Below are 21,799 nucleotides of genomic sequence, written 5' to 3'. Positions count from 1 at the left end.
TGCGTAGAGCCCCAGTATGCAAACACCAAGTGTCCCTACGTGCTGAGGCTCTATCTGTCCCCAGTGTTGCGAAGGATGGGTCTGATCATGTTGCCACGGAGCGCTTCATCCAGTTGGACCATGCTGTACCACCTATCCTTCATGGAAAAGTTTCTGCGGGAAAACACCTTTGACCACCAATCCATCAGGCAGTGGTCTGCAAGGAATGTCCTCAAGGCCCTACGGGAAAAGGAGATGGTGGATCCTGCCGGATGGTTCCCCGAGCAGACTGCCAAAGTCATTTGGCAGAATGCCTCATCACCAGAACCTTCAAACAAGCACCAATGTGTAGCTTGGCTGGTGGTGAGAAGGGCCCTCCCCGTCAGATCCTTCCTGTGTGCCCAGAGTCTCGCCCCCTCCACACACTGCCCTCGAGGTGGCTGCGGTGGGAAAGAGATAGTTGCCCACCTCCTTCTGGAATGTGTCTTTGCAAAGCAGGTGTGGAAAGAGATGCAATGGTTTTTGTCGAGGTTCATCCCAAGCAGCTGTGTAACACAGGAGTCTGTGCTGTCCGGGTTCTTCCCAGAGACGCACACCGAGATAAACATCAACTGCTGCTGGAAGACCATCAATTCAGTGGAAGACGATCTTTGGTCTGCCCAATACTTGCTGGTCTTCCAGCGCAGAGTTGTCCACGACCGAGTGTTGCAGATTCGCACATTCCAAAGTCCAGGATTACGTGCTGAGGGACTCACTTAAGCTTGGGGCAGCCGCTCCGAAGGGTCAATGGTAAGGACTTCCCACCATAGTGAACCGAGGGGCTCGACCCAAGAGAAAACCCTCGGGCTGTATATACCAAATATGGGTTTGCTGTAAAATGTACATGGCATGTGTAAAATGGAACGGAAAGGTTGTGCGTCAACTCACTCCTGTATTGAAGAAAACAGTTTTCCTTTGCACTCTTTGGAATGTCAACTTGGTACTGTTTTGTAATGCATTTTTTTTTACAGATTTTTATGAATAAAGTATATTTTGGGAAAAAGAAGTATCCAAGTAGAGGTCCAAAGTCTCTTCTATCCCTTTATATTAGGTCTCAAGCTAACCATTATCCTTTCTCAAGTTGAAATAGCTCATGTTCTCTCAACGACATGTTTGGCTACTGCTTTTGATTAACAGAGCATTATGCTGCACACGTCGCTATCTTTTGGAAAAGACTAATGGGATAGATCTTGGGGTGAGGCGGGGGAGCGAGTGTAGAAAGATTAATGCTTTGGCAAGTTATCATTCTGATCCAGAGATGACCCCTTGGTGAATCAGCGGGCAAGACTAGAAAACATGCAAAATAATAGCTATGGTGTCATAGCTGAGCAGTGCTTAGGTATAAAAATGATTTCACCTGCTGCCTTGAACATAAAAATTACAATTTCAGGATACTATTTAACACTCTCAGGATATCTTCAGTGTGTTTGAATGAAACTAACTGAATCCATTATGTATGATGTATTGGGCCAGAAAGATAACACGTTAACGATGCACATAGTTATTAATGTGCAAATCGGTTAGTAAATTCAGGGGATTAAGAGATAGTCAGTGAGTTGTGAATCTCCAGAACGTTTTGATTGATTTTTGCTGCTCTGTTTTGCACAAATGCTTTTTTGCTGATGTCCTCCCCTTTATTTTTAAGAACTTGCTGGATTTGCACATTAATTGCCTATTAAACTCACCACAGGAAATTAAGTCTAGGAATTAATAGTGTAAGTACCCTTTTAATGATGTGCGATAATTATTAATGCCTTGCCAATCCACCTCTCTGGCCCAGAAAGGGGAGAATTTAAAACTGTTCAGTCTCACTCCTGTGTGTAGTCAATTGTTAGAGATTTTAAAAATGTTATACTTGAAATGTTTTATTTTTTCTACTTCCTTTCTGTCTCTCCTTTTTCCTTCTGTCTTGTCGTCCAATCTTTCTGTCCCTATCTTCATATCGTTTTCTATACCTGATTTAACCCTTAATTCACCCTCCTCCTCCATTGTTCCTCTGTTTCTTCCTCAATCCTTAAATCTAATCGGTTAAGGAGATACACTGTTGGTCCTGTCGTGCACTAAGGTTACAGATGTCCTGTTGTCCTCACAATGCCATTTTCAGCTCATGCTTCCAGCAAATTAGAGCACAAAAAAATTCTAGCTAAAGGGTGCAAAATAAAGATTAACAGCATATGCCATGAGATACCCTCCCCCAGAAAGATCTGGCGCATTATGACTGCACTCCTGTTGCTTCTCATTGGTGTACGGCAACTCAGTCTGCCACATGCTATGAGTATTACTTGGCTTTATTGTAGACATATTGATAAAAATACAGAGGAAGGATTATCTTCCGCTGTGAATTATTTATTTATTTATTGAGAGATACAGCACCGAAACAGGCCCTTTGGCCCACCGAGTCTGTGCCGACCAACAACCACCCATTTATACTAATCCTACATTAACCCCATATTCTCTACCACATCCCCACCATTCTCCTGCCATCTACCTATACTAGGGGCAATTTATAATGGCCAATTTACCTATCAACCTGCAAGTCTTTGGATGTGGGAGGAAACCAGAGCACCCGACGGAAACCCACGCAGACACAGAGAGAACTTGCAAACTCCGCACAGGCAGTACCCAGAACTGAACCCGGGTCGCTGGAGCTGTGAGGCTGCGGTGCTAACCACTGTGCCGCCCAAAACTATGTTTAAGCAGAAAAGCAACGCAGAGGATTATTCAAATCAAGCGCCAAAACCGAATGTTACCATATAGTACAAAAAAAAGTCTGGGTGTCCTCGGGTGCTAGGTAAATTGAAAAGACCCAGAATGATTTTTAAAAATGGCTGCATGTCTTGCAGTATGCAAGAATGCAATCTAAATGTCTATTTCCTTCTCCAGCACCAGACATAACCATATGAAAGCCATAGGGGTGCCTCAAGCCCTGTAAGTTTAAAAACATTGTGAGTGGTGCCTGTCTTTGGGTGTTTTAAGTTCCCTTACATATTGAATGGTTTGAAAAGAAGTTGCAAATTCAGTTTGAAGACTATATTAAATAAATGTCTGTGAAATGTTAACATCTGAAATTGCTAAATCAAGTAATGTTAAGCTGAGCAGTTGTTTGTTTTCCTTTCTCCTCAGTGCCCTCCATCTAATGGTTCTGAAGTCACAGAATTCAGGCTAGAATTTGGAGGAGTGGAAGGTTGCATGCAGGTTATTTACTGTGGTCCTGCTCTTAGTTATGAAGTGAAAGCCCTGACCCCAGCAACAGCATACTATTGTCGGGTTCAGGTAGGAAAAATGACGTCAGGCATTTTAACAAGAAGTGTTTCTGGTTTTTCACTTATGCAACTGCCACTTTTCCATTATTGTGTTGAAATGAGTGATGTACACTTTTTTCCTTAACCCACTTAGGCTGTGAATGCTGCAGGCCCTGGGTACTACAGCGATACTGCCATATGTATGACACCTGCCTCGGTGCCAGCTGCAGTGAATGTACTGCAAGTGATTGATGAAGACCGACTTGAAATTGTGCTTCCTTCACCATCAACGTGCCTTGCTATTCAGTGGGAGGAGCCTTGCTGCCATGGATCTGAAATCATTGGTTATAACATAGAGTACGGAGATAAACAGATTGTAGCAATCAGCAAAGTCACAAGTGCCATCATTGAGGATCTGCAACCAGATACATCATACAGGTACTTGGTTAGACTGAGATGTTCATATTTTCCAGTACGTTCTGTGAACAAATGTAAAATTGAGCCGTTTTGAAACCGCAATATCAGCCAGTATCAGCATTTGATGTGCCCCTTGTATTTTCAGGATACGAGTACAGGCCGTCAACAGTATTGGAGCAGGCCCTTTCAGTCATTCCATTAAAGCCAAAACAAAACCACTACCTCCTGAGCCACCTCAACTTGAGTGTGCAGTTTTCAGCTACCAGAGCCTTAAGCTTAAGTGGGGTGAAGGGCCCAACAAAGCTTTAACCACGAGTTCAACACAATATACCTTGCAGATGGAGGACAAATTTGGAAGGTAAGTGTGGCTCACTACTCAAAACATATTTTTATTTAAGATAAAAAGTATAGAAAAATTGGACTATGTGTTGAACTCCAGTCCATCATTTCCACTTATTCCAGTTTTATAGATTGTGGTTGAAACACAGCATTTTGCAATGATCTAGTTACATGGACATCAGGATTTAAATAAACTTTACCAACAGAGCCAAGAGGCCTGCAACTGACGGCATTCGTGAGAACTGGACGGGAATTGATGGCGATATCGAGAACCAGACAACCTTCTTTACGCTGTTACTGACATTTTAATTTTCACTGGGTGCTGTAAGGGTCCAATTTCAGTGCCCAGGGCATTGTAAAAAGGGCATTTGAACCGTAGAGAACATACTGTGTGTATTCGCCAGAATGACATCAGGGATGTGATACCATAATTATGAGGAGATATTGCAACTATTTCACTGGAGCAGGAAAGGCTAAGAGGCGACTTAATTAGGAAAAGACCCTCCCTACACCCCTCAATCTCATTTTAAAACCTACCACTTTGACCAAGCTCTAGGTCATCTGACCTAATGTGGCTCAATGTTTTACTTTGTTTTGTAAAGCTCCTGTGAAGTGCCTTGAGACATTTTATTACTTTAAAGGTGCGATATAAATATACGTTGTGTTGTGACCAGTTGAGATAAAGGTCTAGGCGTCCCTTTCAGCCTTCACCTGGTCTTAATGTAACAGGGTTTAATTTTAAACATACCGTGTTTTTAGCTTCCCCTTGGAGAATCCTTGTTCACCGCTTTCCAATTATAAGGCAAAGAAAACCAACACAAACAGGCTTTCTTGGGTTTAAAGAAGAAAAGTGAAATTTTATTAAATTTAAACTTAAACTCTAATTCGGTTAACGCCTACGGATACATGGCGCATGCCACGCTAGCATGCCTACATGATGCACACATGCAGATAGGGACAGAAAAGAGCAAAAGAAATAAAGTGAAAAAGTTTGCGGCAATATCTGAAGAGTTTTTGTTACGGGCCTTCGAGCTCACTGTAGAGTCCTTGCTGGTAGGTAGATCTTGCTTTTTGTTGGGGCGCAGTATGCTTCTTAAATCTTGTTCACTGTAGGAGACTTTTCTCTCTTGGTGTTCATGTGTCTTCAGTGGATTCAGAAGCTGGGGCGAAAGAGATGGGAGCAGACAGACAGGAGGCCATCTTCAGTCCAGGAACATTCTGCGTTCTCTCCGTTCAAACACCGTGTCTCCAATTTAAAACTCTCAGTTCAAATTCTGCAACAGCCAGTTAGTCATGTGACTAACTGGTCTGACCACATCTGTTTGTGGATTGAATTGGAGCGGGAGTAGCTCCTTTGTCTACAAGCACAGCCTGTTAATATGTAAATGTGTTTTTCCAGCCAGGGGCCTGGCAACCCCTTGTCACAGGCCTTCTCTTCTTCCAAGCAACAATTTGAAAATTAATTTCCATGTGGTGAAATTAATGTGCCTCATTCTAGGCAGGTGGGGGCCTGCATGACACCTCCACACCCAGGGGAATGAAATGCGATTTGAGAAAAGCGCATTTCATTAAAAAGGTTCAGAGAAAATATATGATACAGAAAACCATGCATTTCTCTCATTCATTCATGAATCCTACAGCTGATTAAAACTGTCTTTTCTTGCTGCCAATGCTGCTTTAAGTTCCCCTTTTTGGCATCCCATAACCATGTGGTTCTTTGGGGTAGTTTTTCTTCAGTTTGCTCATTGCCATGACTGCCTAGTTGCAGTCTGCCAAGGTGGGGTGGGGGAGTTAGGCTTAATTAGCCCTAAATTGGAATTTTTACCAAGAGTCAGTAGGAGGTGGGTCTATCCTAAACACACTTTCAGTGCTTTGCTGAGTCATACAAAGGCTTTTGACTTCAGGGGATGGGGGAGGATTCTTTGTTAATCACCTTTTTGTTCTCTGGGACACTCCTGCCTGCAGGTATGTGTGCAGACTCCACTGCACTCCCCTGTGACGCTTTGACTAGGTGAGGCATCATCCTAACGTTTTCTCTGCCCCCTAGAGGTCTTTCTTTGTCTCTGCAGGTTCCTGTAAATGCTGTTAGCAACTCTGGTGGGCTGCTTCCTATGTCTGCATTTACATAGGAGGATGTGGGGTCTAACTTGTCACATTTTTTGGGGTTGGCTGACCGGACAGTGAGGGTTTTCATCCAGGATTCCTCCCAGACCTCCTTTAACCTGCCCTCTTGGTCACTTCTTCCCCTTCCCTGTCTAACCATTTGCCAGCCGTGTGCCTGTCTGTCCCCTTTTGTTCATGGCATGGGTCCCTTAAAGTTCACCAGCCCTTTGCTGGAAGGTCCTCCTACAGGACTTAGGGGTGCAGGTTTCACTGTAGGTTCGTGTTTCCCCTCAACCTGGCACATGTGGCAACTCCTGCAGTACTCCACCACATCTTTGTGGAATGTTGGCCAGTCAAACTGCTGTTTTATGGGGGCTTTGGTCTTTCATATACCGGTATGCACAGCCACTGTAGTTTCGTGGGCCCTTCTTAATATTTCTCCCCGGTACCTCTGTGGCACCACTAACTGATGAAATACTGCCCATCTCTTGCTCTCAGGTCTGTGAGGAGAACTCCATTTCCTCATCATTACCTCATTCTTTAAATAGTAGCAATCAGTGTCTCCCTCTGCTTCACTTTCAAACTGGGCAGCCTGTGCTAACTCTCGCAATATTGGGTCGGCTTGCTGAGCCTCAGCTAGGGAAAATCCATTTTATTCATTCCCTGGGTCTTCTAAACTCTCCAAAGAAAATCTCGGACAGGCAGATCTCATGGTCATCTGGCTGCAGTGCCAATTCAGTCTCCTCTGGGGGAGCTGGTGTGATCATGTCCTGATCCACTACATATTCAGGGAAACTGCAGGGGACCATCTTCTGCCACAGCCCTGTCTCTCTGACCTCCTGCGGTCTTTCACTACTTGGGGGGGGCTACCACCTTCATCCCGGCCAGATCATGACCTAGGGGCAGGTCAACCCCATCCACAGGCAAACTAGGGACAATCCCTACGGTCACTGATCCCGAAATTAGGTCACACTCCAGGTGCACCCGGTGTACAGGTACAGGCATACACTGCCCTCCAATACCATTTACTACCATTCTGGTGTTCACTGCACTCTCTGGGGGAAAGGTCAGGCTTTTTCCCAGTAAAAGGGATCTAGTGGCCCCTGTGTCCGTGAGAATCACTATGGGCTTGCTTGGCCCACTCGAGGAGTATGGGGTTACTTTCCCTTCAAACACAAAACCCTGCGAACCTTCAGGAATCATATTAAATTTTCCCGAACTTGCAGTAGTAAGCTTCCTGGGTCTCACTCTTACTGCAGTTAAAGTCACAGCTTGTTCTGTGCTTTCCATCAGGGTCTGCACTGAGCGGGTGTGCCCTGATTAACCTGATTTGGGTCACTGACCCGAAACGTTAACTCTGCTTCTCTTTCCGCAGATGCTGCCAGACCAGTTGAGTATTTCCAGCATTTCTTGCTTTTATCCCTGATTAACCCTACTGGTTTCCCCTTTAGTTTCCACCAGTCAGCTTTTAAATGCCCTGTTTTATTGCAGTGGAAGCATACAAGTCTCCGGGTCTCACTCTTGCTCACAGCACCTTCCTTTTTGGCTGGAAGAGGGACCCCTGTGTCCTCCTGCTTTCCTTTCTCTTCCAGGACTTACTAGGCAGTGATCACCTTCCCACCCTTTGTCCTTTTTGGATTTGTGGGGGTGATCAGGAAAGGTTCTCCCCTGGGAAACCGACTTATAAATTAAAGCAAGAAATGCTGGAACCACTCAGCAGGTCTGGCAGCATCTGTGGAAAGAGAAGCAGAGTTAACGTTTTGGGTCAGTGACCCTTCTTCAGAACTAGCAAATATTAGAAATGTCAAAGGTTATAAGCAAGTGAGGCAGGGGTGGGGCAAGAGATAACAAAGGAGAAGGTGTAGATTGGACAAGGCCACATAGCTGACCAAAAGGTCATGGAACAAAGGCAAACAATATGTTAATGGTGTGTTGGAAGACAAAGCATTAGTGCAAATAGGGTGTTAACGGACTGAATATTGAACAGCAGCAAGTACAAACATGAAAAAAACAGTGGGTAAGCAAACTGAACAAACCAAGATGAAATGAAATAAACATGAAAAAAAAAAGTTGTAAAAAATGTAAAAAAGAAAAAATAACTAAAAATAAAAGTAAAATGGGGGGCCCGTCATGCTCTGAAATGATTGAACTCAATGTTCAGTCCGGCAGGCTGTAGTGTGCCTAATCGGTAAATGAGATGCAGTTCCTCGAGCTTGCGTTGATGTTCACTGGAACATTGCAGCAATCCCAGGACAGAGATGTGAGCATGAAAGCAGGGGGGAGTGTCGAAATGGCAAGCAACCGGAAGCTCAGGGTCCTGCTTGCGGTCTGAGCGGAGGTGTTCCGCAAAACGGTCACCCAGTCTGCGTTTTGTCTCCCCAGTGTAGAGGAGACCACATTGCGAGCAGCGAATACAGTATACTACATTGAAAGAAGTACAAGTAAATCGCTACTTCACCTGAAAGGAGTGTTTGGGGCCTGGGATAGTGAGGAGAGAGGAGGTAAATGGGCAGGTATTACACCTCCTGCAATTGCAGGGGAAGGTGCCATGGGACGGGGATGAGGTGGTGGGGGTAATGGAGGAATGGACCAGGGTGTCGCGGAGGGAACGATGCCTTCGGAATGCTGACGGGAAGGGAGGGGAAGATGCGTTTGGTAGTGGCATCACGCTGGAGATGGCGGAGGATGATCCTTTGGATATGGAGGCTGATGGGGTGGAAAGTGAGGACAAGGGGAACCCTGTCACGGTTCTGGGAGGGAGGGGAAGGTGTGAGGGTAGAGGTGTGGGAAATGGGCCGGACACGGTTGAGGGCCCTGTCAACAGCAGTGGGGGGGAATCCTCGGTTGAGGAAAAAGGTCATATCAGAAGCACGGTCATGGAAGGTAGCATCATCAGAGCATATGCGTCGGAGACTGAGAAACTGGGAGAATGGAATTGTGTCCTTACAGGAGGTAGGATGTGAAGAAGTATAGTCGAGGTAGCTGTGGAAGTCGGTGGGCTTATAATGGATATTAGTAGACAACCTATCCCCAGAGATGGAGACAGAGAAGTCGAGGAAGGGAAGGGAAGTGTCAGAGATGGACCATGTAAAGGTGAGAGAAGGGTGGAAATTGGAAGCAAAGTTGATAAAGTTTTCCAGTTCATGGCGGGAGCAGGAAACTGCACTGATACAGTCGTCAATGTACCGGAAAAGGAGTTGGGGGAGGGGGCCTGAGTAGGACTGGAACAAAGAATGCTCGACATATCCCACAAAAATATAGGCATAACTAGGACCCATGCGGGTACCCATAGCAACACCTTTTACTTGACGGAAGTGAGAGGAGTTGAAGGAGAAGTGGTTCAATGTGAGAACAAGTTCAGCCAGGCGGAGGAGGGTGGTGGTGGATGGGGACTGGTTGGGCCTCTGTTCAAGGAAGAAGCGGAGAGCCCTTAAACCATCCTTGTGGGGGATGGAGGTGTAGAGCGATTGGACGTCCATAGTGAAGAGGAGGCAGTTGGGACCAGGAAACTGGAAATTGTCAAAATGACGTAGGGCGTCAGAAGAGTCACGGATGTAGGTGGGAAGAGACTGGACCAGCGGAGAAAAGATAGAGTCAAGATACAAAGAAATGAGTTCAGTGGGGCAGGAGCAGGCTGACACAATGGGTCTGCCGGGACAGTCCCGTTTGTGGATTTTGGGAAGGAGGTAGAAGCAGGTTGTCCGGGGTTGCGGGACTATGAGGTGGGAAGATCTCCAGAGGAGATGAGATCAGTGACAGTCCTTTGGACAGTGGCTTGATGTTCGGTGGTCGGGTCGGACCTGCTGAGTGGTTCCAGCAATTTTATTTCCAGCATCCGCAGTATTTTGCTTTTATTATAAATTAAAGCAAACTCATCAGCTACAACGGCCGCTTGTCGGGCTCTCTGAACGTGCTGCTCTTCTACATGGGTCTTTATGGAGAGTGGGAGAGAGTTTTTAAATTCCTGTAACAGAACTACTTCCCTGAGATTCTTATAGCCGAGCTGTACTTTGAGTCCTCAGCCACTGGTCAAAAGCCAGCTGCTTGCTTCTTTCAAACTCCAGATAAGTTTGATTAGCTTGCTCCTTCAGGGTTCTAAACTTTTGACAATAGGTTTAGGGTACTAATTCATATGCTCGAGGGTAGCATTTTTGGTCAGTTCATAATTTGATGAACTCTCAACTGGCAACAGGGAATAAACCTCATGGGCTTTTCCAGTTAGCTTGCTTTGTAGCAAAAGAGACCAGGTCTCAACTGGCCATTTTAGCTGCCTTGCCAGTTTCTCAAAAGGCACAAAAAAATTCCTCCACATCTCTTCCTCATTGAATTTTGGAATTAAATGAGCCAGTTTTAACAATTTTGTAACTAGCTCTGAATTTTGCTCCTCCATATTGGCCATGCTTTCACTGAGGTTACTCTGTCACCCCCCACCCCCCCACCCAGTTAACTCAAACTGCTTCAACTCTCCGCATTCTTTCTGGAATTTTCTTTCTCTCTCTTTCTCTCTCATTCGCTCTCTCTCTCTCTCGCCTTCAATTTCTTCATGTTCATTCTGGAAGGCTCTTTCTTTCTCCCTCTCTAATTAAAGTTTCCTTTGTTCCAATTGTATCTTTGCTAGCAGTGCCCTGTCTGGGTCTGCTTCTAACACTGTTTCTGCTTCAGATTCAAGGGGAAAATGGTTGGCCACTAGCCTTAGGAGTTCAGACTTCCTAGCCTTGCCACGTACAGTGATCCCACACTGCTCAGCCATTTTCCTCAATTCCTCCATACACAGTGCTTTTAACTTATCCCAAGTTACTTCATCCTGGCTTGGAGAGCTGCTGGCTTCAGTTGGAGACATGTTAGTATTCAAGCACTCACAACCACAAGAAAACCTGTATTCAGCTTGCTGTTTTTTTGATTGGGAGCAATTTGGCTTCCCATTTCTAATTTCTCTCGTTTGTGGGTCAATTCCGGACGCTAGCACCCAAATTTCTGTTATGGCCAAGTGAGAAAGAGGTCTAGGGGTCCCTTTCAGCCTTCACCTGGTCTTAATGTAACAGGGTTTAATTTTAAACACACTGTGTTTTTAGCTCCCCCTTGGTGAATCCTTGTTCACCGCTTTCCAATTATAAGGCAAAGAAACCAGCACAAACAGGCTTTCTTAGGTTTAAAGAAGAAAAGTGAAATTTTATTAAACTTAAATTCTAATTCGGTTAACGCCTATGGATACTCGACACGCCCACGCTAGCTTGCATACACGATGCACACATGCAGATAAGGACAGAAAAGAGCAGAAGAAATAAAGTGAAAATGTTTGAGGCAATATCTGAAGAGTTTTTGCTAAGGGCCTTCGAGCTCACTGTAGAGTCCTTGCTGGTAGGTAGATCTTGCTTTTCGTTGGGGCCCAGTATTCTTCTTAAATCTTGTTCACTGTAGGAGACTTTTCTCTCTTGGTGTTCATGTGTCTTCAATGGATTCAGGAGATGGGAGCAGACAGACAGGAGGTCATCTTCAGTCCAGGAGCATTCTGATTTGTCTCCATTCGAACACTGCCTCTCCAATTTAAAACACTCAGTTCAAACTCTGCAACAGCCAGTTGGTCATGTGACTAATTGGTCTGACCACATCTGTTTGTGGATTGAATTGGAGCAGGGAGTAGCTCCTTTGTCTACAAGCACGGTCTGTTAATGTGTAAATGTGTCTTTCCAGCCAGGGGCCCGGCAACCCCTTGTCAGAGGCCTTCTTTTCTTCCCAGCAACAATTTGAAATTTAATGTCCATGTGGCGAAATTAATGTGCCTCATTCTTGGCAGGTGGGGGCATGCATGACCGTTGGTGTTTGTTGCAGAGAATCCAGTTTAACACGCCTAAGCACTGCTTAGTCTGATAGATTATGGTTCCACTATAATGTGATCGTGCCATCTCTGGCCTCTTGAGATTCCTGGAATAAGCTATACTACCTACTGATCTGAGGTGATTTATAAATAAAGTTTTTATTTATGTAGTGATGTCTTTCAGATGCTAGAACTAGTTTGTACATCCCTATGAAAATATCTGTTTCCATTATGTTTACTCATATGACCTCCATGCTGTTATGTAACATGAATACTTTATTGCTTGTGTAGCTAGTTATTTAATATTATGTTGATAAAGTGATACAATTTACTTTTAAGGTTAGCGCTTTAGACTGCCTTTTACAGTTGCTTGAATATAATTTTATCTTTTATATATCCTTCAGGTTCATTTCTATCTATAGCGGGCCTTGTCATACATATAAAGTACAGAGACTGAATGAGTCCTCAGCTTACAAGTTTAGAATTCAAGCATACAATGATGCTGGGGAAGGACCATTATCTGAAGTTTACACTTTCACCACAACCAAATCTCCTCCTCCTCCGCTTAAAGGTAGATATCTGTGAAAGGGCTGTTTTATCGAATGTGTGTTAGATTTAACAACATTGACTCGGACAATATGAAATGATCATGGTTTCCTTATAAGAAAGTAGCAACCAGAAAACTTTTGAATTCATCTGATATCTAGGTTTTATTCTTGTTAAGTTATAATGTGTGATTTTCTTGCACCCATCTACGAAAAAGGACATTGAATCACTATAGTAAATTACAGTGATATTTTCTGTGCCTTAAGGAAGGCTTTCCTGTAAGGTCACTTTTCAAAATATGTCACGATGAATCAGTATTTACTTTTAGGCAATGATGGTGTAATCAAAGGCAATGAAGTAAAGCAAAAATTCTTAATGGCCTGTGGGGCAACAACATGAACTGATGGAGGATTGAAGTTTTACAAAGGAAAATACCACTGTGGTCTGATGTATTATATTGGTCATGAAAGCCATGAAGTATTCGTAATAAATATTTTCAAATGAACAGTTTGGTTTGTGTTGCTCCTAATCTTATGTGGAACTAGTAGACCAAGTCATTAAAAGGCTGCCCTTTTCCAGCGAATTTCCGTACACCACACAATTATCACTCAATAAACATTTGATTGTGTTTTATGAAAGCAGGAATAATGTCACTCAATGTAGCAGAAGAATGCTTTGTTGAATTAAAGATAGCTCTATTCTCTCATTTCTCTCTTGTTTCCTTCACTTTGCATTCAGACAGCAGCTATCCTGTCACTCACCACCTCTAGACACATCTTTTGTGACTTGTCCCATTACCTCTCCCTTTGGCCTTGCAACATGAAGCCTTTTGTTCTTTAATCTCTTCTCCAGCCTATTACAGATCATTCCTTTTTGTTCTTCTCTCTAAATTTTGAAGGCAGTCTCTCCAGTTCTGATGAAAGGTCATCGAGCTGAAGCATTAGTTCTGTTTCTCTCGCCACAGATGCTACCTGACCTGCTGAATATTTTCAGCACTTTGTTTTTATTTCAGATTTCCAGCATCCGCAGTATTTTGTTTTTATCTCCAGTGAAGTAGTTTTGTTATTCCGCCTTCAGTTCTGCTCTGTATAACAAAGGAATAGCCTGGTTGCTTAGTATAGAACTTTATTTTTCATATTCATTCATGGGATGTGGGCATCGCTGGCCAGGCCAGCATTTATTGCCCATCCCTAATTGCCCTTGAGAAGTTGGTGGTGAGCTGCCTGTTTGAACCACTGCAGTCCATAGGAGGTAGGTACACCCACAATGCTGTTAGGAAGGGAGTTCCAGAATTTTGACCCAGCGACAGTGAAGAAACGGCGATATAGTTCCAAGTCAGGATGGTGTGTGACTTGGAGGGGAACTATTGCAGAAGAATTTAAAATGCAGTAGCTATCCAGATAAATGCATGATTTTCACTGGTCCATACCATACAAATACTTCACACCTCAGTAATTTCCCCTTGTTAATTCGGAGTAATCTTTTAATACATAAAGGATTCCATATATTGAAATAATGAGAAAGACCTGGTCGAATTAATGTTTGGCTATACGATTCAAAGTGACATAAATTACTAAAGTGGCGTTGCAGATTCTTGCATAGTGTGGAAATTAGAACTGGGAAATATATGCTTGAAGATAATTATTTGCGTTGGTTTTGCATTTATAAGTAAGTGAGCGTCAACAGAAGAGAGCACTGTCATTGTTGACTTTTGGATTTTTCTGGTTAGCCAACAACTTTGTTTTATGTTGTAAACAGCTGTGTTCTTTATCCTTTTCAGCTCCCAGAGTGCAAATGTTGGAAGAAAACACTTGTGAAATCACATGGGAAGCACTACAGCCAATGAAAGGGGATGCAATTGTTTACACACTTCAGATTATTATTGGGAGAGATACAGAGCAGGTACAGTTGCATTTTTCCATCTATAATAGTCTTGAATATGCCAACACGTCTTACAACATTAAATACTTTATTTATAACACTTTTCTTGTCATGGCCAGGTGTTCTGTCAGTTTTCAATTTCAGTTGAAATTTTCTATTTAACAGCAGTAGATAGATGTTACTGTGCCACAAGATTATTCGTTAGTATGTGAGGATGGTTTCTCTCAAGTGACCTAGCCCTCCCAACTCCATCTCCCAGATCCATTTGTTTCAGTAAACAAACCTGTGATGACCAAGTTAGGAGTTGGAAAGAACTTGCAGAAGTAATTTTTTACTTCTCCAAGCCATTGATTCCTTGATCTCCTTCAGCAAAAATAATTTGTCAATGTTTAACCCAGTGTTCAAGACAAGGGTGATAGGTTAATTGGCCATTATAAATTGCCCCTAGTATAGGTAGGTGGTAGGGAAATATACGGACAGGTTGGGATGTGGTAGGAATATGGAATTAGTGTAGGATTAGTATAAATGGGTGGTTGATGGTCGGCACAGACTCGGTGGGCCGAAGGGCCTGTTTCAGTGCTGTATCTCTAAACTAAACTAAAATAAGTCAGTCATCATTCTTAACCAGCTTGCTGAAAATGAAATAAATAAATGTACTTATCTGGGGTATAAATAAAAGTGGAAAGGCTTCCACTGCTATGTCCAGACTGGCCAAGAGAGTGTGGGAAAATGGCGCACTGACACGGAACACAAAAGTCCGAGTGTATCAAGCCTGTGTCCTCAGTACCTTGCTCTACGGCAGCGAGGCCTGGACAACATATGTCAGCCAAGAGCGACGTCTCAATTCATTCCATCTTCGCTGCCTCCGGAGAATACTTGGCATCAGGTGGCAGGACCGTATCTCCAACACAGAAGTCCTTGAGGCGGGCAACATCCCCAGCTTATACACACTACTGAGTCAGCGGCGCTTAAGATAGCTTGGTCATGTGAGCCGCATGGAAGATGGCAGGATCCCCAAGGACACATTGTACAGCGAGCTCGCCACTGGTATCAGACCCACCGGCCGTCCATGTCTCCGCTTTAAAGACATCTGCAAACGCGACATGAAATCCTGTGACATTGATCACAAGTCGTGGGAGTCAGTTGCCAGCGTTCGCCAGAGCTGGCGGGCAGCCATAAAGGCGGGGCTAAAGTGTGGCGAGTCGAAGAGACTTGGCAGTTGGCAGGAAAAAAGACAGAGGCGCAAGGGGAGAGCCAACTATGTAACAGCCCCGACAAACAAATTTTTCTGCAGCACCTGTGGAAGAGCCTGTCACTCTAGAATTGGCCTTTATAGCCACTCCAGGCGCTGCTCCACACACCACTGACCACCTCCAGGCGCTTACTCATTGTCTCTCGAGATAAGGAGGCTAAAGAAGAAGAAGAAATAAATTCATAAATATTTGTATAATTTACCTGCTGGCTGAATGGCTTCCTTCATACTTCACATGAAATTTATATGGTGTGTATAAATATGTAGTTAATTCAGGACCCAGACACATGAAAGGGGACATAAGAATAAAATAACAAATTGAATAAGGATACTTGATACAAATTAAATAAATGGTTCTGTCTCTCGTTAAATGAAATCCTTGAGGTTTATCTCATATGACATAGGGCGGCGCAGTGGTTAGCACTGAAGCCTCACAGCTCCAGCGACCCGGGTTCAGTTCTGGGTACTGCCTGTGCTGAGTTTGCAAGTTCTCCCTGTGACCGCGTGGGTTTCCGCCGGGTGCTCCGGTTTCCTCCCACAGCCAAAGACGTGCAGGTTGATAAGTAAATTGGCCATTGTAAATCGTCCCTAGTGTAGGTTGGTGGTAGGAGAATTGAGGAAGGTGGGGATATGGTTGGGAATATGGGATTAATGTAGGATTAGTATAAATGGGTGGTTGATGGTCGGCACAGACTCGGTGGGCCGAAGGGCCTGTTTCAGTGTTGCATCTCTCTATGACTGCATGCTTTCTATCGTACTCTGTGAAGTGGCTTATTAATTTAATGCAGGCTACTTCCCAGTGAGACAGTTTTCGGGATTTTGTTGTAATTTTAAATCTTGTAGATTTCATTAATTTGTTCTGTTGGATGTATAAGTGCTGTTTTTCCATATTGCAACTACATATATGAGTAATGAGTTTTTAGAGGATGGCAAAATAGCCAGTACATGGCGAGAACGAGCTGTTCTTTGCTGTGAGATGCTTTTCATACATCTGAACTACTAGAATGGGGAAGAAGAATGTTCTACATTTTAAACCCTCGCAGGTATTGACCCTTCATACGTAATGCCACAGGAAATTGGCAAGTAAAACTCAAAGTTAGCAACTCTTGCGAAACTCTTGACAGCTTAGTAGCTTCAATATTAAGAGCTGCTCTTAAAATCTGAGTTTTGTCTCTATGGAGCACTAATTTGGATATAGAGAATAGAGACAAAAGGCAAAGTTTGAAACAACTCTAACTACTGATAATTGGCAAATTTTAGCTTGATCTTGCCAATGGATTAGTTAATGGCATGCAGCCCTGTAGGCTTCATAACAAAATGGATACTATATATTCAAACATTTAAATAATTTTAATAAAGAATCCATCCCTGTTTATTTTTATAAATTGGCGACAATAATGAAGTTGTAGAGTTGCTAATTGGGTCTGAAAGTTGTCGTTCGCAGTAATTGAATTTACCAGTTATTTGATACTCAGTTTGGTCATTTTTGTTTTAAGATTCTTGGAAAGATAATTATTTTATTAAATATAAACATTTTAGTGATGTTCACAATATTCAGTGTTTCAAACTGGAAATTTTGCTCAGGTACAATACATGTTTCATTTGCCAAAAGTTGCTATCAGTAACTTACAGTCTTTCTTTTCGTTTTAGATTTTTTTTGTAGCTACTGCACAGTCTATTTAATTTTTTGCTAACATTGGAAGTGTTTTTTTTTAAACCCTGTACATTTACAAATATATACTAGTTGATTCCTTGTGACACATAGGCCAGACAAATGCAGGGTTGAAAAGTTTTATCAATGAATATAATTTTGTATTTTGAAATGATAGCATGGGGATTTTTTTTAAATGTGAGAATTTAACTTACAGCAAAGTTGGTTCTTTTGACATTATACAAACACAGTATGAAGATTGAACCAGCAGAGACAATCACATCCTCATGTAGTATCACTTAGACTATTACTGATGTACATTACAGTATTGCTAATTAATAGAGTAGGCATACCAGCAAATGAATAAATTAATACAGTAGTAGGAACAGCAATGAATTTAAAAAATGAAGCAGCAGGCACTGGTGAATTAGTGACTAGGCAGATTAGTTAGTGAATTAATAGACCAATGAGCATACCAACACATCAAAAAATAAATGGACAAGCAGGCAAGGTTAATTAATCAATTAAGTGAATATTGGGCACCAATAAATTAATAAATGAATGGAGCAAGGAGCACACCAGCAATCATTCAGTTAATGGAGCAGAAGTACCAACAGATTAATTAATGAGGAAGTGAGAACTGATGAATCAATGGAACAGCAGACAGTGGTGAATAAATAAATAATGGAGGAGCAAACATCAGTCTGAATTACTGTGAGCAATAACATGGTACATCTATTGTTATATTGATGTGCACATTTCCTAAACCAAATCTGTTTCTCTGGCTGGTAAAATTTAATAAATGCGATTTGTTTGTTAACTTGATAAACTTGAGGTTTGGGATGAAGTGAATGTGTGTTGACATCACTTAATTAAATTGAGTACTGTGGCTATTGTTGACTTAATCATGGAAATGCTTCATTTCTATCAGCCCCATGTCATGCCTGGCTCACGAGTGGTTATAGTCCTGTTAAAAAAAAGAAAAATTAACGACTTGCATTCATATAGAGCCTTTCACAATCATCATATGTCCCAAAGCACTTTACAGTCAGTAAAGTACTTTTGAAGTGCAGTCATTGTTGTAATGTAGGAAATGTGGCAGCCAATTTGCACACATTAACTCTCTCAACCAGCAATGTGATAATGACTAGAAAGTTTGTTTCTTGTGATGTTGATTGAGGGATAAATATTGGCCAGGACACTGGGGATAACTCCTCTGCTGTTCTTCAAAAGAATATCCCATGGCACTGTTACATCCACCTGAGAGGGCAGATGGGGCCTCAGTTTAATGTCTCATCCAAAGGACAGCACCTCTGACAGTGTAGCACTTCCTTGCTATTGCATTGGAATGTCAGCCTAGATTTTTGTGCTCAAGCCCTGGAGTGGGACTTGAACCTTTCTGACTCAAGCGAGAATGCTACCAAGTGAACCACAGCTGACACACTAAATCAATACATTAACCAAAAGAGTTGCTTAAATATCTTTCATTTAGTAAGAAATGAATTACTTATGTTGTTTTCTGTGTTTAATCTAGGTGTACAAGGGGCCAGCGACTTCATTCCATTTCACAAACTTTCAGACAAACTGTGAATATAGGTTCAAAGTCTGTGCTGGCCGTCAGTATCAAGATGCTGTTGGAATGCAAGAACTCTATGGACCTTACAGTCCCACTGTGCCATTCTCATCTCAGAGACAAGAATCCGCCTCAAGTAGTACTGAAACTACCGTAGAACTCACAAAGGTCAACAAGGAAACACTAAGTGATGAGCAGTTTGCTGCCCTGATTGTTGCGGGCTTTGCTGTAGTTTCCATTTTGTTTGCTTTCATTATTCAGTACTTTGTAATTAAGTAGAGTTTGGAAAACACACTAACAGCTATGTTTGTATCATCTCCGATAAAAATTCTGGCTTTTGTCTCAGTTTATCATCCAAATTAAACTGGTAGTTGGAAATGATTGTATGCTGAGAACGTACATTTCCATCTTTGTTGCTGCTGACAGAATGCGAGGCAGTGGTAGCACAACCCTGTGCACAAGCAAAGCCACAATTCTCATAGAGGTCATCTGAGGCTTCTAACTCCCATAACAGCTGCTGTCCAGACAGCTAGGATTGCCTTAGCATTTTAGATCCTCAAGCCAGTGCTATCCAGCCAGTAGAAGTTTAGGACAAAGGCTTTGTAAAAGGAGCCCTTCTGAAAGAGCTGAGAGAGATGCAGGAGACAAAAGCCAATTTTAAACAATAGTGGGGAACATTGAGACTAGCAATGGTTTTTATCATCTAGAGCAGAGCTTTATTAGTGGTCATAACTTCAGATGAGTTATAACTACTTTAGTGCAAGTTTCTAGAGCGTATGGTTTCATTACACAAATTCAAAGCATAACTACTGCTGGTTGCAGATAATTAAATGTGTATTGAACATGAGTTTGGAGCCATATAGTTTGTGCTGTGCAGTTAGTTTGAAAAAAAGAGGTCCTGCAAATTGCATCACCTGTATACTTAGAGGTGACGATGTTGGACATCAGATTTGCATTTATCTTTTTTGTTTTCTGGCAATCCATGAAGGTAATTCAGTGCTAATGTGCTTGCAGAAAACTGCAACACTTTGTAGCAAAGCACACATATTAATAATGTCTCTGATTGTAACAGTGCAATATAAAAATTGCAGTTTGTTATAAATGTTTCACTGTTTGGTTCAAACTGTGCAGTTTTTTTTCCAAGAATACAATATTCAGAAAAACAGTAAATTAAAATGTAATTTTCGAAGTTTTCCCTTTAATAGAAATAGAGGAAAGAACATAGCCTTTAAAATACATCCCCAAGGTATTGTGAATCTCAAAACAAACTTGCAATTTTAGATGATTTTTCATTTTGCTAAGCATAATTTCCAAAATGCTGCAGAGTACCCAAATGACCATATTATACGCCATCATATAGAATGTCAGTATTACATTCCACTACTTTTGCATCAGAGATGGCGCCATTTGGTTTTTAATGATGTGCATATGGAAGAAATCTGAGTTTTTAAAATTTTCACTTTCAGCAGGTTCAGTTGGTTTGTGAAGAAAGGGCTAGTCATTCTGTGTTGTGAAGTAGCAATATTTTTTTCTGCTAGGAATTTCATTTATGGTGCAATTCTAGAATAATCTCTCCAAATATATATCTTCCATTTTATATTTTATTTATTACAGTTAAGTCCAGGAAGTTTGTGTATGAATGTATTGTTATACTTGTAGCAAGTCTTAACTTAAGTTTCTCAAAGTAGTGGAACCCTTAACGTATTTCCATATTCAGATAACCATACAGAAACAAATGTTTGAATCTTGATAGTCCTGTAGAATGGTTTACATGCTTTTCTTTCTTGGTGAACCTGTATTTTCATTTCCTGTTTATTTTTTGTTTCTTAAATGAATTGTGGCATGCTGTTAAAATAAACATTCCCAGTAGAACTTTTTTTTGATCTGTTTTGCCAAAGGTGATAACTTTTTGATTTCTGCTTTTAAAAAAAAATTGGATAAGCCACATTGGTGGTGGTTCGCTGTTTTCTGGTGGTGGTTGGTTGAAACAATGCCATTTCAACACCTGGGCAAGCTATGCTTTAGCAAGTAGTCAAAAAAGTATGAAACTGGTAGATTTCTAGACTGGAGTATTTTCATAAGAAACTTATGGTGCCTGATTCTGGATGTTTTAAGTACAGTAAACACAAATTGTACAACTGCTTCAACGATTGGCATTAAGTTGATTACTTACTGCAATTTATTGTACTGGGTACAGTAGTATTTTATGTTGCATAGTTTTTAATAAATATACATTCCAAAAACATACCTTAGGTGGCATTAATGTACTAAATATTGCTTTCAACTTTATGTATTGTACTATATGGAATCATTCACAGATTCATGTTAAAACTGCCATTCCTATGTATGACTAAACTGTAACTATCAAATAGATAATATATTTAATAACGGCCAATAAAATGTAAATTAATTACATAAAATTTAAGCTTTCGTACATCTGTAACTTATTTCAGACATTGGCAAATGTTTAGCTCTGTATTTCACATGTCGTGTACTGCTGCATCCTGATCCTAAAACTAAACTGATTCTCTCTCAAAAATATACTTAATTTCTTTATAACGGGAAATTATGTTTTGGATCATAATTAAACTGCAAACTTAGACTATTTATCAAAATCTTTTTAACCAGGATGTTGCCTGGGCTGGAGCATTTCAGCTATGAAAAGAGACTGGATAGGCTAGGGTTGTTTTCCTTAGAGCAGAGAAGGCTGAAGGGGCACCTGATTGAGGAATACAAAATTATGAGGGACATTGATAGGGTAGATAGGAAGAAACTTTTTCCCTTAGCGGAGGTGTCAGTAACCATGGGGCATAGGTTTAAGGTATAGGGCAGGAGGTTTAGAGAGGATTTGAGGAAAAAAGTTTTCACCCAGAGGGTAGTTGGAATCTGGAACAAACTGTCTGAAAGGGTGGTAGAGGTAGGAACCCTCAAGAAGTATTTAGATGAGCACTTGAAATGCCAT

General features: G+C 41.9%; 1 protein-coding gene across 8 annotated transcripts in view; it reads left to right on the top strand.

Annotated features, from left to right (window-relative positions):
• The window catches only part of LOC137377743 (fibronectin type-III domain-containing protein 3A-like), a 225,332-nt gene extending 204,070 nt beyond the window's left edge, over window positions 1-21,262 (top strand). For all 8 annotated transcript variants that reach the window (XM_068047739.1, XM_068047734.1, XM_068047735.1 and 5 more), the window contains 6 exons: window positions 3,142-3,291; window positions 3,415-3,698; window positions 3,823-4,035; window positions 12,339-12,505; window positions 14,261-14,382; window positions 18,799-21,262. In XM_068047739.1, the coding sequence (XP_067903840.1) occupies window positions 3,142-3,291; window positions 3,415-3,698; window positions 3,823-4,035; window positions 12,339-12,505; window positions 14,261-14,382; window positions 18,799-19,116 (1,254 nt within the window). In that variant the 3' untranslated portion in view covers window positions 19,117-21,262. The remainder of the gene's footprint in view (window positions 1-3,141; window positions 3,292-3,414; window positions 3,699-3,822; window positions 4,036-12,338; window positions 12,506-14,260; window positions 14,383-18,798) is intronic.
• Window positions 21,263-21,799: the final 537 nt, after the last annotated feature.

Source organism: Heterodontus francisci, chromosome 15 (assembly GCF_036365525.1).
Source record: "Heterodontus francisci isolate sHetFra1 chromosome 15, sHetFra1.hap1, whole genome shotgun sequence".
NCBI classification, from domain to species: Eukaryota; Metazoa; Chordata; class Chondrichthyes; order Heterodontiformes; family Heterodontidae; genus Heterodontus; species Heterodontus francisci.
The sequence above is the reverse complement of the archived record's forward strand: the minus strand, read 5'-3'. Positions and strand labels throughout refer to the sequence as shown.